Source organism: Cetorhinus maximus, chromosome 31 (assembly GCF_964194155.1).
Source record: "Cetorhinus maximus chromosome 31, sCetMax3.hap1.1, whole genome shotgun sequence".
NCBI classification, from domain to species: domain Eukaryota; kingdom Metazoa; phylum Chordata; class Chondrichthyes; order Lamniformes; family Cetorhinidae; genus Cetorhinus; species Cetorhinus maximus.
In genome coordinates, this window is record NC_135909.1 from 13,047,416 (window position 1) to 13,063,751 (window position 16,336).

The 16,336-nt window shown below is 46.3% G+C and overlaps 1 protein-coding gene across 1 annotated transcript; it reads left to right on the forward strand.

Annotated features, from left to right (window-relative positions):
- The first annotated feature begins 13,923 nt into the window (after positions 1-13,923).
- LOC144670391 (histone H1-like) lies at positions 13,924-14,592 on the forward strand. Its single transcript, XM_078532873.1, has one exon. It carries the CDS (start codon positions 13,924-13,926, stop codon positions 14,590-14,592), a length of 669 nt encoding a protein of 222 aa, XP_078388999.1.
- Positions 14,593-16,336: the final 1,744 nt, after the last annotated feature.

Consider the following 16,336-nt stretch of genomic DNA (forward strand, 5'->3'; position numbering starts at 1 on the left):
ACAACACCTGCGATAATTCACTGACAACATCATGTCGATAGTGGCAATCTGAAATAAAGAGAGAAAATCCTGGAAATACACAGCACATCAGACTGCATCTGCGGAGAAAGAAAAAATCACATTTTGGGTCAGTGAAAATCAACCTGCAATAAAACACTTACTAACATCTGCCCATGGTGACTGCAGTTCCCACAATTCCCTGCATCCCAGAAACGGCTCTATCAAATGCACTGGCTTCACCGGCATTACGAGTTTGCTTGCTCCTCAGGGCCGGCCCCGGATCATTCTGAGGTCGAACTTATCGGCCCATTTCACCAATATGCTTATGACCTCTTGAAGTTTAATACTATCCTCCTCACAATTCACAATACCTCCAAGTTTCATGTCATCTGCAACTTTTGAAATGGTGCCCCATACACCAAGGAGTAGGTCAACAATATATATCAGGAAGAGCAGGGTCCTCAAACCGACCCCTGCGGAACTCCGCTATAAACTTTCCTCCAGTCTGAAAAACAACCATTCACCACTACCCTCTGTTTCCTGTCACTCAGCCAATCCCATATCCATGTTGCTCTGTCCCTTTTATTCCATGAGCTGTAACTTTGTTGACAAGTCTGTTGTGTGAGACTTTATCAAATGCCTTTTGGAAATCCATGTAAACCACATGAACAGCATCACCCTCCCCAACCCTCTCTGTTACCGCATCAAAGACTCGGTGCAAACGGGAGAAGAAACCGGGAAGCGGCGCCTGGGATGGTGCACATCGGCTTCATGGTGCAGTCGCCCGGGTCCCTCGCCGCTCGTCCGCCGGACCCGGAGGCTCTGATTCGGACTCTGAGAATCGGTGCTACTGAGACTGCCCTCGACCACGCTCAGCTTTCGAGATCTGTACCGCGCATGCTCGGCATAAACAGGATTTCCGGTGGACATAGGTGCGCCTGCGCAGTGCGGCCCTTCTGCTCGAGATAGGCCGTTTTATATCCCCCAGAGCACTCTGGGAAGTGTTTATCGCCATTTCATTCTAAACAGCGACACGGGAGGAAACGTTCGTGTTAATCGTTTCTGTGCCAGCTCTACAGCAACAAATCAGTCCCACTCCCCTTCTCCTTTACAATAGCCTTAAAATATTTTCCCTTCGGTATTTACTCGCTTCACTTTTGAAAGTTTATTTTGATTAGGCTTTCACCACCAATTACGGCAGAGGGTTTAAGACCGCAACAGCTCTCTGCCTTGCAAAGAAATGACAAGGGGTGATCCATTAAATGTGAAAGATGGTGGGGAGGATGGTGAGGACAAGGGAAGCCTATCGGTGTACGGGGAGCGAGGGAAGTGATGAGAGCCGAGTTCGCGAAATGGAACAGAAATGCTTGCGGGCCCTGTCAATCACAGAGAGGAGAGATAACCAGTTGAGAAAAAAGGAAGGTAAATTAGCAGTGTTGGTATGGAATATTACCTGTCCTAACTAAAATACTCATTCCAGCTGAAACAGTGATTTATGTGTAATTTCTTCAATTTAGCACCCCGCATTCACTGCTCACAATGGTCTATGTTGGGCAGTTTCAGTGATTGCTTTGATGAACATCTGTTCTGTCAGCAAGTACGACTCTGAGTTTCCGATCTCCTGTGATTTTAATTTTCCATCTTGTCCTCACACTGACCTTTCTGTCCTCGGCATCCTGCAGTGTTCTAATGAATCTCAATGTAAGCTCGACGAACCGTGTCTCATCTTTAAATTGAGCACTTTACAACCTTCCAGACTCAACACTGAGTACAACAATTTGAGAATGTAATCTCAATCCCCATTATATATCTTTTCCATTGGATATTTTGGTTGAATTCACATTTTTATCTTGGTTTTGCTTTTGGATGGCAGCTGTTCATCATGCCCTCATTCACACCTCCTTTAGACACATCTTTGGTTTTGTTACTTTAACCTTGCACCATCAACTCTCTTGTCATTCAACCTCTCCTGCCGTCCACCCTGATTTGGAAACCACAAGAGAAAAATGTTATATTAGATTTAGTAATAAGTAACGAGAGATAATTAATTCATATTCTGGCAGTATATGAGCATCTAGTATTGAGTGACCGCAATATGTTGGAGGCAAAGAAAGGTCACAGAAATGTTACAATTTTCACCTTAAGTAAGGTCGGTAAGGGCCGAATGAGCAGGAAGCTGAACACATTAAATTCCGAACAGCTACTAACAGGATAAAGGAAACAATCAGAGGCTCTCAAAGGTGTTTTCTGTATAAATGGTATCTGATGCAAGGCCCAAGGAAGGAAACTTCACTATCCCAGTTTTAAACCAGTAATTAAGCAGGAACGCTGATATCTACCCAAATATTGATTAACTGCCTTTGACATGATGCTGTCTTCATTATGATTATTCTCTCTTCCTCGATGGTACATGTCGCAGTGCAGGAAGCTGTTGTCCAAATTAGCATGGTGAATTACTGCTGCTTGTCATATAGATCGGACAGACTGCATGTAATAAATATCAATTTCACTATATTTTCCCATCTCAGGAATTTCCTATTCAGGTAATGATGGGGTGAGAGTGAACGAGAGAAGAACATTCAGACTGTGCCAGCTCTTTGCGAGAAATGGGCTGGTCTCGGCTGGTGTGTGTTTGTAGCAATTTCAGCTAGTATCCTTGTGTGAATAAAAGCAATTTGAGATATTTGTTGCAGACTGAAGTGTTTACAGGAAGCGAGATGCCAATTATAATACCTACAAATCAGATAAGTTTGTGGGTAGCAGCAAAATGTTTATTTCAGTGAGTATATAAATAGCAGAGGATGGTTTCGATCCATAGACCTCTGGGTTATGGGCCCAGCACGCTTCCGCTGCGCCACTCTGCTGTGTATTGTCACTAGTTGATGAATGTTAGTTTTGTGTATTAGGAAGCTAAATGGTCACTTGTTTAGTGCTTTTGAGCGAGAGGAGATGCGTTGGGTGGATCATCTTGGCTGCACAATTCCACTGCGAAACACCAGAAACAAACAGAAAAACACACACAGAAAGGCAGCAAGAGACTGTTTGGATACACAAGATGACAGAGAAACACGCCTAGAAAATTAGCAAGACACTGAGGTGGAGAAACTAATCATTTCTGTAAAAAGTTCCCAGCTGCACAGAGATGTCCCCTGTTTGTAATAATGTCTCCTGTTGTGTAACTCTGCATCGTGTAATGTAATTGTGCACCCTGTTTTGTAACTGTGCACCCTGTTGTGTAACTGTGCGCCCTGTTTCGTAACTGTGCACCCTGTTGTGTAACTGTGCACCCTGTTGTGTAACTGTGCACCCTGTTGTGTAACTGTGCACCCTGTTTTGTAACTGTGCGCTCTGTTGTGTAACTGTGCACCCTGTTGTGTAACTGTGCACCCTGTTGTGTAACTGTGCACCCTGTTTTGTAACTGTGCGCTCTGTTGTGTAACTGTGCACCCTGTTGTGTAACTGTGCACCCTGTTGTGTAACTGTGCACCCTGTTTTGTAACTGTGCGCTCTGTTGTGTAACTGTGCACCCTGTTGTGTAACTGTGCACCCTATTTTGCAACTGTGCGCTCTGTTGTGTAACTTTGTACCCTGTTGTGTAACTGTGCACCGTGTTGTGTAACTGTGCACTCTGTTGTGTAACTGTGCTCTCTGTTTTGTGCATGTGCACCCTGTTGTATAAAAGTGCTCTCTGTTGTGTAACGGTGTTCTTTGTTGCGGGACTCTGTTCTCTGTTGTTCAACTGTGCTCTATGTTGTTTCACTGTTCCCTCTGTTGTGTAACTGTGCTCAATGTTGTTTAACTGTGCCCTCTGTTGTCTAACTTTGCCTTCTGTTGTATAACTGTGCTCTCTGTTGTATAACTGTGCTCTATGTTGTATAACTGTGCCCTCTGTTGTCTAACTTTGCCTTCTGTTGTATAACTGTGCTCTCTGTTGTTTAACTGTGCTCAATGTTGTATAACTGTGCCTTCTGTTGTCTAACTATGCCTTCTGTTGTATAACTGTGCTCTCTGTTGTATAACTGTGCCCTCTGTTGTGTAGCTGTGCTCTCTTTGTGTAACTGCTCTCGTATAACTGTGCTCTCTGTTGTGTTACTCCGCCCTCTATTGTGTAACTGCGTCCTATGTTGTTTCACTGCGCTCTCTGTTGTGTAATTGTGTTATCTGTCGTGTAAATATGCTCTCTGCTGTGGTACTGTGCTTTCTGTTGTGTAGCTGTGTCATCTGTTTAACTGTGGCCTCTGTCGTCGAACTGTGCCCTTTGTTGTTTAACTGTGCTCTCTGTTGTGAAACTGTGCCCTTTGTTATTTAACTGTGCTCTCTGTTGTGGAACTGTGCCATTTGATGTGTAACTGTATTCACGATTATGTAATTGTATATCTGTTGTATAACTGTGCCCTTTGTTGTCTAACTTGGGTCCCTGTTGTGTAACAATGCTCTCCGTTGTGTGACTGTGCCCTCTGTTGTGTGACTGTGCCCTCTGTTGTGTAAATGTGCTCTGGTTGTGTGACTGTGCCCTCTGTTGTGTGACTCTGCTCTCTATTGTGTAAATATGCTTTCTGCTGTTGGGAGATCTTCACCGTTGTGTAACGCGCTTCCCTGTCATGCAAACGTGTTCCCAGCTGCGTAAAAATGTTCTCTGTTGTTTCAAAGTGCTCCCTGTTCTGCAAAGATGTTCTCTGTTGCTCAGTGAGGGTGTTTTCTATCGGGTAATTATTTTCTTTCAGGGGCCTTAATTTTCCCTGTCATGTTAATTTGTTCCATGTTGTGTTCAGATGTTCCCTCTTCTTGAGTGAAAATCTGGTTAATTCCCAACTGGAAAACAGTCGTCAATTCTCAGCTGTATCTGTTACCTTCTAGTGATGAATGTGATTGTGTGATACATCCTGAGAACTCTGTTATTGGACTTGAGCGAGATTTATTCTGTATGTGTCCATCACAGATAGTGTTTGTGAGTGTAAGATTAATTCTGCAACTCAGTCTCTGGAACAATTTGTGAGAGCAGGGTTCCTTCTTTGTAGGTCAATGCCTGGTACTATATGTGAGGGTGAGGTTAATTCTGTATCAGGCACTGGTACTGAATGTGAATGTGGGAATCATTATGTGTCTTTGAGACCCCATTACTGCCAGGGGAAGTGGGATTATTTGTGTATCAGGCAGTGGTACTGACTGTGAATGTGGGAATCATTCTGTGTCTATTAGACACCATTACTGCCAGGGGAAGTGGGGTTAATTCTGTATCGGAATGTCTCCGTTATTCTTACTATTATTCAGACCTTCGGGTTAGAGGATGATTTGCATCCACTCTCTCTCTCTCTCTCTCTCTCTGAACAGAGTCAGTGTCTGATTGCACGACAGTACTGCAGCACCCAGCTACTGCAGACCAAGGACTTGGATCATTTTACAACAATTTCCTGCCATCCAGAAACAATCCACTGCTCCATGAATGGGACTGAGTGACAGAGCAGGGAGTTCTGTACAGTTCAAATTACTACTTCCCACACTCGGGATCCACTTATGTTTTTATTTGTTCATGGGATGTAGGAGTTGCTGACAAGGCCAGAATCTGTTGCCGAGACCTTCAGACCAGACCCTGCTTGAGTTGCTGCTTTTAATTTTCTGTTTTTTCGTATTGACTATTAATGGAAACAAATGCGTTGGTCTACCTTGTATTTGCTACATCACCTCTCTTTGAATTATTATAAATACCTTTTTCATCATACAGGCAAAAGTTTGATAGCAGCTGAATCGAAATAGTGATTCCGTGACAAAAGGAGAAGTGCAGCCAGCTCCTTCTCACACAGTAAGTACAGTATCACTCACAGAGAGCAGAGACATCAGTTCCACAAGCACCAACAGCACAGTAAGATAAGAGAAAAATAGTGCAGATGCTGGAAATCTGAAAGAAAAATAGAAAATGCTGGAAAAACTCAGCAGGTCTAACCGCATCTATGGAGAGAAAGACAGGGTTAACGTTGAAGAGTCATACAGACATGAAAGGTAAACTCTGTCTTTCTCTCCACAGATGTTGTTAGACCTCCTGAGTTTTCCAGCATTTTCTGTTTTTGTTAGCACTAAGTTAGTCCGGCAGTGAGCCCAAGTCTCAGGAATGTATATTCGTTCAAACGGAGCTGGAGATTGCGTGAACCAGATGGGTTTTTATCAACGTGACTTTCAAGGTTTTTTTGAATTATATGTCACCAGCAGCTGTGGTGGGATTTGATCCCTCGCCTCCATAACATTATCCTGAGGGGGCCCTGATGTTTCTTGACACGGTAGATGTGGAGAGGATGGTTCCTCTTGGAGGAGAATCTAGAACTCGTGATCACTGTTTAAAAACAAGGGGTCGTCCATTTAAGACAGAGATGAGGAGATTTTTTTTACTCGCTGAGGGTCTTGAGTCTTTGGAACTCTCTTCCTCAAAAGAGGGTGGAAGCGGATTCTCTGAATACTTTTAAAGCAGGGGTAGACTCATGAAAGCAAGTGGGTGAGAGGTTATCGTGGGTAGACAGGAATGTAGAGTTGAGGTTACAATCAGATCAACCATGACCTGACTGAATGGTGGAGCAAACTCGAGGGGCCGAGCGGCCTATTCCTGCTCTTTATTCCTTCTGTTCTTATGTTCATTAACCTGAAACTCTAGATTCCCGCTACGCCACCATCTCCACGAATAAAACTGCCACCGAAACCAAACAGCCGCCGTTTAAAACGTGCCCGTCCTATTTCTCAACTTGTGCCTGCAATAGCTGTTCCTTGTCTGACTCCCCACGTCCCGACTGTCCGGCTCTGTTCCCACTCCTCACTGTCCAATATCAACAAACCTGGGGAGTGGGAACTCAACTAGGAATATTCACAGTTGCTTTGTGGAGAGAAAGCAGCAATGATTTTCAATAACAGCTTCTTGCCATTTTGTCTCCCTCCTCCCAGGAGGCTGCTGTTTGTTCCATTCCCCCAGGACCGGGGTCTCTCCATTGGCGGCTCTTCCTGTCCCAGGTGGAGCTGGGGGAGAGCAGCGCCCATGCGCTCTTCCGCTTCCACCCATTGAGCTCTGGTGGGTCGGAATGACGCAGAATTCTACAACATTCCGTGAAACAATTTTGTTTTGAAGCGTTCTCCGATTCACTTATATCCGCGATCAGCAAAAGATGTGGAGCTCCTGAGAAAGGGAATGATGAAAATTAGGACTCGCCCCCTTAAGAATTTCTGCTTGGGATCTTTCTGTGCAGCCTTTTTGCTGTTCAAGGGCCCGTCATCACAAAGCAATCCTGTAGAATCACTGGAGGAACCCGGGAGTCGGGGTGTTTGCTAGGACCGTGCAGGAGTTAATATCTGTCAGGAACTCTAACAGATTCATTCAATCCGAGTGAAACACTCACTCACTGAGAGTGATACCCAACGGCCCTGAGCTGCAGGGAGTACAATAGGGAACCGAGGGTTAAACATGGGCCACTGTTTCTCACTCACTGACACTGTCATAGGGAAAGAGAGACATAGAGTCATGGAGACATTGCTGCTCAGAAGGAGGCCATATGGCCCATCCAGTCTGACTGTGTGTAGAATAATCCAGTCACTCCCATTCTCCTGCTCCATCCCTGCAACTTTATTTCCCAATTTCCATTTGAAATCATTGACCATCTCCGTTTCCACAATGCCCAGAGCGATAACGATCCAGGTCATTACCCAGAGTGTAACAAATTTCTTGCACACATCCCCCCTGAACATCTTGTCCTAAATTTTAAATCCGTGCTGCCTAATCCTTCTGCTCTCAGCTAATGGGAACAGCTTTCCTTTGTCTACGTGATCTAAACCTGTTATAATCCTGTACACCTCTCCCAGACCTCCCCTCAATCTCGGTTGTTTCAAGGAGAGCAGCTCCGGATTCCGCAAACAAACCTTGCAGCTGTAATCCCTCATGCCTGGAACTATTCTGGTAAATCTCCTTTGCAGCTTCTCAATGACTCTCACATCCTTCCAAAAACGTGGTGACCAGACATGTAGGCAATATTCTAGTTGCAGCCTAACCAGAGCTTTATAAATGTTAAACATAACGTTCCTGCTTCTATGCTCAGTACCTCTGTTGATGAAACCAAAGATCCCATCTGCTTTCCTAACCACTCCCTCAAAATCTCCTGTCACCTTCAAAGATATAAAGACTCTTGGTCCCTCTTTCCTTGCACAATTTTTAGAACTGGACCATTATGTTCATACTGCCTCATTTCTGTTAAAATACAGCATTATTCCTGCGTGTGGGATTAATGATGTGTCTCTGCTACAATATCATTAAGATCTGAGACTGCAGCTTCTGCCTCTCCATGAGAATCTTTCTGGATAACACCAGAATTTACAAAGATTTCTGCAACTGATGCATTTTCTGTGTCTCACCGCCCTCACTCACTCTGTCTTTGTCTATCCGTCCACCCCCTCTCTCTTGAACTCCACATGAAGGTGCGATACTGTTGTTTAGTGGCTGAGTGCACACAGTCTATCTTCAAATCACAGAATCACAGCATCACAGTGCAGAAGAGGCCCTTCGGCCCATCGAGTCTGCACCGACACGTGAGAAACACCTGACCTACCTACCTAATGCCATTTACCAGCACTTGGCCCATAGCCTTATATGTTATGACGTGCCAAGTGCTCACCCAGGTAAATTTTAACGGATGTGAGGCAACCCGCCTCCACCACCCTCCCAGGCAGTGCATTGCTGACCATCACGACCCTCTGGGTAAAAAAGTTTTTCCTCACATCCCCACTAAACCTCCTGCCCCTCACCTTGTACTTATGCCCTCTTGTGACTGACCCTTCCTCAAAGGGGAAAAGCTCCTCCCTGTCTATGCCCCTCATAATCTTGTACACCTCGATCAGGTCGCCCCTCAGTCTTCTCAGCTCCAACGAAAACAACCCAAGTCTATCCAACTTCTCTTCGTAACTTAAAAGTTTCATCCCAGGCAACATCATGGTGAATCTCCTCTGCACCCCCTCCAGTGTAATCACATCCTTCCTATAAAGTGGCGACCAGAACTGCACAGTGGCCTCACCAAGGTTCTATGCAACTCCAACATGACCTCCCTAATTTTGTAATTTATGCCTCGATTGATAAAGGCAAGTGTCCCATATGCCTTTTTCACCAACCCACTAACTTGGCCCTCCGCCTTCAGAGATCTATGGACACACACGCCAATGTCCCTTTGTTCCTCAGAACTTCCTACTGCCATGCTACTCATTGAATACTTCCTTGTCAAGTTACTCCATCCAAAGTGTATCACCTCATACTTTTCAGGTTTAAATTCCATCTGCCACTTATCTGCCCATTTGACCATCCCATCTATATCTTCCTGTAGCCCAAGATACTCAACCTCACTGTTAACCACCCAGCCAATCGTTGTGTCATCTGCAAACTTAATAATCCTACCCCCGACATAGTCATCTATGTCGTTTATATAAATGACAAGCAATAGGGGGCAGAGCACAGATCGTTGTGGTATGCCACTGGACACTGGCTTCCAGTCACTAAAGGATCCTTCTGTCATCCCCCTCTGCCTCCTTCAACTAAGCCAATTTTGAATCCACCTTATCAAATTACCCTGTATCCCATGTGCCTTTGCCTTCTTTATAAGTCTCCTATGTGGGACCTTGTCAAAGGCTTTGCTGAAATCCATATAAACTACATCAACTGCACTACCCTCATCTACACACCTGGTCACCTCCTCAAAAAATTCAATCAAATTTGTTAGGCATTACCTCCCTCTGACGAAGCCATGCTGACTATCGCTGATCAAAACTTGCCTCTGCAAGTGGAGGTAGATACTCTCCTTCAGAAATTTCTCCAATAGTTTCCCTACCACTGACGCGATACTCACTGGCCTGTAGTTCCCTGGTTTATCTCTACAACCCTTCTTAAATAGCGGAACCACATTAGCTGTTCTCCAGTCCTCTGGCACCTTCCCCGTGGCCAGAGAGGAATTAAAATTTGGGTCCGAGCCACTGTGATCTCCTCCCTTGCCTCCCTAAGCAGTCTGGGACACAAATCATCCAAACCTGGAGATTTGTCCACTTTTAAACCTGCCAACACCACCAATACCTTGTCAATCGCTATATCAATTTGCTTAAGTACCTCGCAGTCTTTCTCCCCGAGTTCAATACATTCATCCTCATTCTCTTGGGTGAAGACGGACGTGAAGTATTCATTCAAAACTGATGTCCTCTGACTCCACCCATGGAATGCCCACTTGATCCCATATACTATTTCCCTGGTTATCCTCTTCCCATTGATATACTGATTGAATATCTTGGGATTTTCCCTTCTTTTACCAGCCAGAGCTCTCTCATATCCCCTCTTTGCTCTCCTAATTGCTTTCTTAAGCTACACACTGCACTGTCTGTACTCCACTAATGCCTCTGCTGATTTGCATTCCTTGTACCTGCTAAAAGCCTCTATTTTCTATCTCATCTTAACCTGAATATCTCTGGTCATCCATCGTTCTCTGGGCTTGTTACTACTTCCTATCACCCTAGAGGGAACATGTTGAACCTGTGCCCACTCCGTTTCCTTTATGAACACCCCCCACTGTTCCTCTGTAGATTCTCCCACAAGTGACTGTTCCCAGTCTATCTTGGCCAGATCTTGCCTTATTTAACTAAAATCCACTCTCCCCCAATCCAAAACATTTTTTTGCAACTTTTCGATTTCTTTGTCCATAACAAACTTAAACTGTACCATGTTGTGGTCGCTATCACTAAAATGCTCGCCCAACACCACCTCAGCCACCTGTTCAGCTTCATTCACCAGAATTAGGTCCAGGAATACACCGTCCTTTATTAGACCCTCTACATATTGACCGAAAACGTTCTCCTGTACACAATTCATGAAATGCACTCCATTCAATTCCTTAACACTCTGTCTATCCCAATTAATGTTGGGAAAGTTGAAATCACCTAATATAATCACCCTATTGTCATTGTTTTTACACACCTCCACAAATTGTGCACATATTTGCTCCTCAATTTCCCGCTGACTATCTGGGGGTCTATAATAAACACCTAATAATGTGGTTGCCCGTTTTTTATTCCTAAGCTCTACCCACAAAGTTTCATTCGATGACCCCTCCAATGATCAAAAGTAAATTTGCCTGTGAACAAGATAATAATTTAAACCAGTCACGGGTTAATCCAGGCACAGCTGTGATTGGCTGCAGCCTCCTGAATCTGGGGAACAGACACTGTGAGCAGCTCCGGCCTCAGAGGGTTTAACAGTTACTGAGCTGGGAAACTACAACTAATTCCCGAGAATCCACAGCACAGGCCGAGAGGAGAGGAAAGCCTGTCCTGGGACCGGTAAATCTGAGAACATGTTTGTCCTGTCAAAGTGTAGATGTGAACAAAAATAAAAATACCTGGAAAAACTCAGCAGGTCTGGCAGCATCTGCAGAGACGAACACAGTTAACGTTTCGAGTCCGTATGACTCTTCAACTAAGAACTAAGTAAAAACAGAAAAGAGGTGAAATATAAGCTGGTTTAAGGGAGAGGGGGTGTGGGGCAGGTAGAGCTGGATAGAGGGCCATTGATAGGTGGAGATAGCCAAAAAATGTCATAGACAAAAGGACAAAGAGGTGTTGAAGGTGGTGATATTATCTAAGGAATGTGCTAATTAAGGGTAGAAAGCAGGACAAGCAAGGTACAGATAGCCCTCGTGCGGGTGGGGTGAAGGTAAGGGATTGAAATAGGTTAAAAGGTAGAGATAAAACAATGGACGGAAATACATTTAAAAATAATGGAAATAGGTGGGAAAAGCAAAATCTATATAAATTATTGGGGAATAAAAACGGGGATCGGAAAGGGGTTGGGGACGGAGGAGAGAGTTCATGATCTAAAATTGATGAACTCAATATTCATTCCAGAAGGCTGTTAAGTGCCCAGTCGGGAGATGAGGTGATATTCCTCCAGTTTGCGTTGAGTTTCACTGGAACAATGCAGCAGGCCAAGGACGGACATGTGGGCATGAGAGCAGGGTGGAGTGTTGAAATGGCAAGCGACAGGGAGGTCTGGCTCATGCTTGCGGACAGACCGAAGGTATTCTGCAAAGTGGTCACCCAGTCTGCGTTTGGTCTCTCCAATGTAGAGGAAACCGCATTGGGAGCAACGAATGCAGTAAACTAAATTGAGGGAAGTGCAAGGGAAATGCTGCTTCATTTGAAAGGAATGTTTGGGCCCCTGGATGGTGAGGAGAGTGTAAGTAAAGGCGAACGTATTGCACCTTCTGCGGTTGCATGGGAAGGCGCCGTGGGAGGGGGTTGATGGAGGAGTGGACCAGGAGGGAATGATCCCTGTGGAATGCCACCAGGGGGGGTGTGAATGGAAGATGTGTTTGGTGGTGGCAACATGCTGGAGTTGGCGAAAATGGCGGAGGATGATCCTTTGAATGCGGAGGCTGGGGGGGTAATAAGTGAGGACAAGTGGGACCCTATCATGGTTCTGGGAGGGAGAGGAAGGTGTGAGGGTGGATGCGCGGGAGATGGGCCGGACATGGTTGAGGGCCCTGTCAACCACCGTGGGTGGAAAACCTCGGTTAAAGAAGAAGGAAGTCATGTCAGAGGAACTGTTTTTTAAAGTGGCATCAGAACAGATGAGACGGAGGTGAAGGAACTGAGAGAATAGGATGGAGTCTTTACAGGAAGCGGGGTGTGAGGAGCTGTAGTCGAGGTAGCTGTGGAAGTCGATAGGCTTGTAATGAATATTGGTGGACAATCTATCACCAGAAATTGAGACAGAGAGGTCATGGAAGGGAAGGGAAGTGTCAGAGATGGACCATGAATGGAAAATGATGGAGGGGTGGAAATTGAAAGCAAAATTAATAAATTTTTCCAAGTCCAGAGGAGAGCATGAAGCAGCAAAGAAGCAATCATCGATGTACCAGAGAAAGAGTTGTGGGAGAGGGCCGGAGTAGGACTGGAACAAGAAATGTTCCACATACCCATAAAGAGACAGGCATAGCTGGGGCCCATGCGGGTACCCATAGCCACACCTTTTATGAGGAGGAAGTGAGAGGAGTTTAAGGAGAAATTGTTCAGTGTGAGAACAAGTTCAGCCAGACAGAGGAGAGTAGTGGTGGATGGGGATTGTTCGAGCCTCTGTTCGAGGAAGAAGCAGAGAGCCATCAGACCATCCTGGTCGGGGATGGAGGTGCAGAGGGATTGGGCGTCCATGGTGAAGAGGAGGCGGTTGGGGTCAGGGAACTGGAAATTGTTGATATGATGTAGGGTGTCAGAGGAATCACGGATGCAGGTGAGAAGTGACTGGACAAGGGGAGAGAAAATGGAGTCAAGATAGCAAGAAATGAGTTCCGTGGGGCAGGAACAGGCTGACGGTGACATTGTATCAGCGAGAGTGTGTTGAAGGGGCGGGCGGGTTAGACTAATGTCACTGTGTTTGTGTGTCCGGCCTCAGCGCCAGATTTCCGAGTCATTCTTGTATAAAATCACAACATTTCCCTGTCATAAGATCGCGATGCTCCCCTGCTCAGCCCTGAAGAGAGAATTTAAGGGAAATATTTCGTTAATTTCACGATTTCAGTGGAAACACAGAGAAGAAGTCAGCACTCGGCTGAGAGTGCGCGATCAAAGCAGCAAAGAAACGGGTTTAAATCGAAATTGCTGCCTTTAATTCAGATGGAACTTTCTCGACAACAAAGATTCGGGTTTTGTTAACAGAAGGAAGCGAGTGTGGGAATCTGAAATGTCCAATTTGAAGTGGAATTGGGGAGTTTATGAGGAGAGAGAAACACAGAGAGGCTGGAGGAGCCGGGAGCTGACAGCAGGTTGTCTCTGCCCCGTCCGCTCTCTGTGTTTAAGTTGCTCTGAGCCGCCACCACTGGTTTCATTTCTGATCCAGTTCTGACTGTCAGACAGATTTTCCACACAGTCTCGGATATGACTGATACTGCAGCCGCCGAAACGGCTCCTCCAGCCGCTGCCGCTCAAGTCAAATCTCCCAAGAAGAAGAAGGCGGCTTCCCGATCGAAGGCAGCCGGTCCCAAGTTAGGCGAACAGATCCTCAAGATTGTGGCGGGTTGCAGCGATCGCAAGGGGATGTCCCTGGCCGCGATAAAGAAAGCTTTGTCTGGCAGCGGTGTTGATGTGGGGAAGCTCGGCTCCCAGATCAGGCTCAGTATCAGGAGGAAGGTGGAGAGCGGCTCCCTGGTGCAGGTAAAGGGACAGGGCGCCTCCGGCTCCTTCAAAATCCCTAAGAAGGAATCCCAGGGGAAAGTGGGAAAGAAGGAGAAGAAACCAACAGCCAAGAAATCTTTAGTGAAGAAACCAGCGGCCAAGAAGGTGAAAACAAAGAAACCAGCAGCTAAGAAATCTCCAGCCAGGAAAGTAGCAGCCAAGAAATCCCCAGCGAAGAAAGCAACAGTCAAGAAAACAAGCAGCAAGAAGGCGGCAACTCCAAAAAAGGCGGTGAAGAAAGCAGCGCTGAAGAAAAAATCTCCCCCCAAGAAGCTCACGGGCGGAAAGGCTTTAAAAAAAGTGGATAAATCGAAGGCCAAGCCCAAAGTGAAAGCAGCAAAGGCTAAGAAAGCAGCGCCAGGAAAGAAATGAAACCAGCCGAGCAAATTGTAAACCTCTGAACACAAAGGCTCTTCTCAGAGCCGCCCACGTCTCTCAGGAAAGAGCTGATCCCCGAATCAAATGTCCCTGTCCCGGCGCTGGGAGCAGGTTTCACACTGAAATGATTTAGATTCAATTGAAATTTCCCGGTATCTCACTGACATGCACTATACCCAGCCTCTCCCCCACTCTGCAATGAAACAGCGGGGTCCGTGCACCATTGTAACTGGGGATTTGTTCAGCTGCTCTGTCAGTTTCTGCTCGTTCCCTTTTCACAGATTCAGGGTGAGTGTGTGTAAGACAGTTACCCGGGCGCAGAAACCCCGCGTTACAACTCAAAGCCCAACACATGAGTTTGTCTAGTTCAGCTGGAGTGAGGTGTCGGTAAACTGCTCAACCCGCCTGGAGGGGAGGTGTGTGGGGATAGAACTGAAGCTGGGAGTGAAGCGGAAACAGACGGATTTGACAGGGTATGTACTTGGGCGGGAGTAGTACTGAATTTTCTTTGTAAAGCTCTTTATTTAAAAGCTGCGGGTTTCTAGAACCTTTGAACATGAAGCTCCAATCTATAAGTTTTGTGCAGAGCGCTGTGTTAACTTCCATTGTCGATAATCGAAAAAGAAACGTCGGTTCGAGCAGGCAGGGGGCGGAGCTGGATTATCAAAGACACCCCTCTGTTCTGTCTGTCACTCAGTCTCCTCACTGCCCCTCCTCTCTCACTGCTCCTTTCTCAGTTAGGTCGGGGCGGGCTATATAAAAGAGGAGCGTGAAGCCGTTCGTCTCTCATACTGCAGCGATCTCAGTGAAGAATCATCATGTCTGGCAGAGGGAAAGGAGGCAAAGGACTGGGTAAAGGCGGAGCAAAGCGGCACCGCAAAGTGCTTCGTGATAATATCCAGGCCATCACCAAACCAGCAATCCGCCGCCTGGCTCGCCGTGGCGGTGTCAAGCGCATCTCGGGTTTGATCTATGAGGAGACTCGCGGGGTGCTGAAGGTTTTCCTGGAGAATGTGATCAGGGATGCGGTCACCTACACTGAACACGCCAAGCGCAAGACGGTCACTGCCATGGATGTGGTGTACGCTCTGAAACGCCAGGGCCGCACTCTCTATGGATTCGGCGGCTAAACAATTCGACCCTTTCTACCAAACACACAACAAAGGCTCTTTTAAGAGCCACCCACCGCCTCACAGAGAGAGCAGAGACCCGGGAGCTGGGATGGGCTGTGATCGGGAATGTTAGTGCCTGGTTTGTTCTGGCGGGGAATGTACTGAGAATCTCAGTTTGCTCGTTGTTTATTTACCCGGATGGCACATTCTGCACTGACACTGAAAAGTCTCTCCACTGCTTCGTATTGTCGAAAGGTTTTGTTCTAGATGAATAATGGGTCGGATAGTAATGACAGGATCCGGCGGTTCCTCTGATATCAGCCGTTCAATCCGTGAGTGGAGTTGAGGTTACAATCAGATCAGCCACGATCTCTCTGAATGGCGGAACAGGCTCGATGGGCTGAGCGGCCTCCTCCTGCTCCTAATCCCAATATTCGCACGGATGTCCGTCAAGACTCAGACCGGGAACAGGGGGAGCTTCGAGCCGCTCCCGTTCCCGCTCTTTATCGGAATGAACAGCCCAGAATGAGGGCAATGGGAAGGGGTCTGATGCCCCCAGCACCGTTTCTATTTTATTACCCATTCCAGCCCTCTAAGCGAGCGGCGATTTTAAAGGTTGGTTGTGC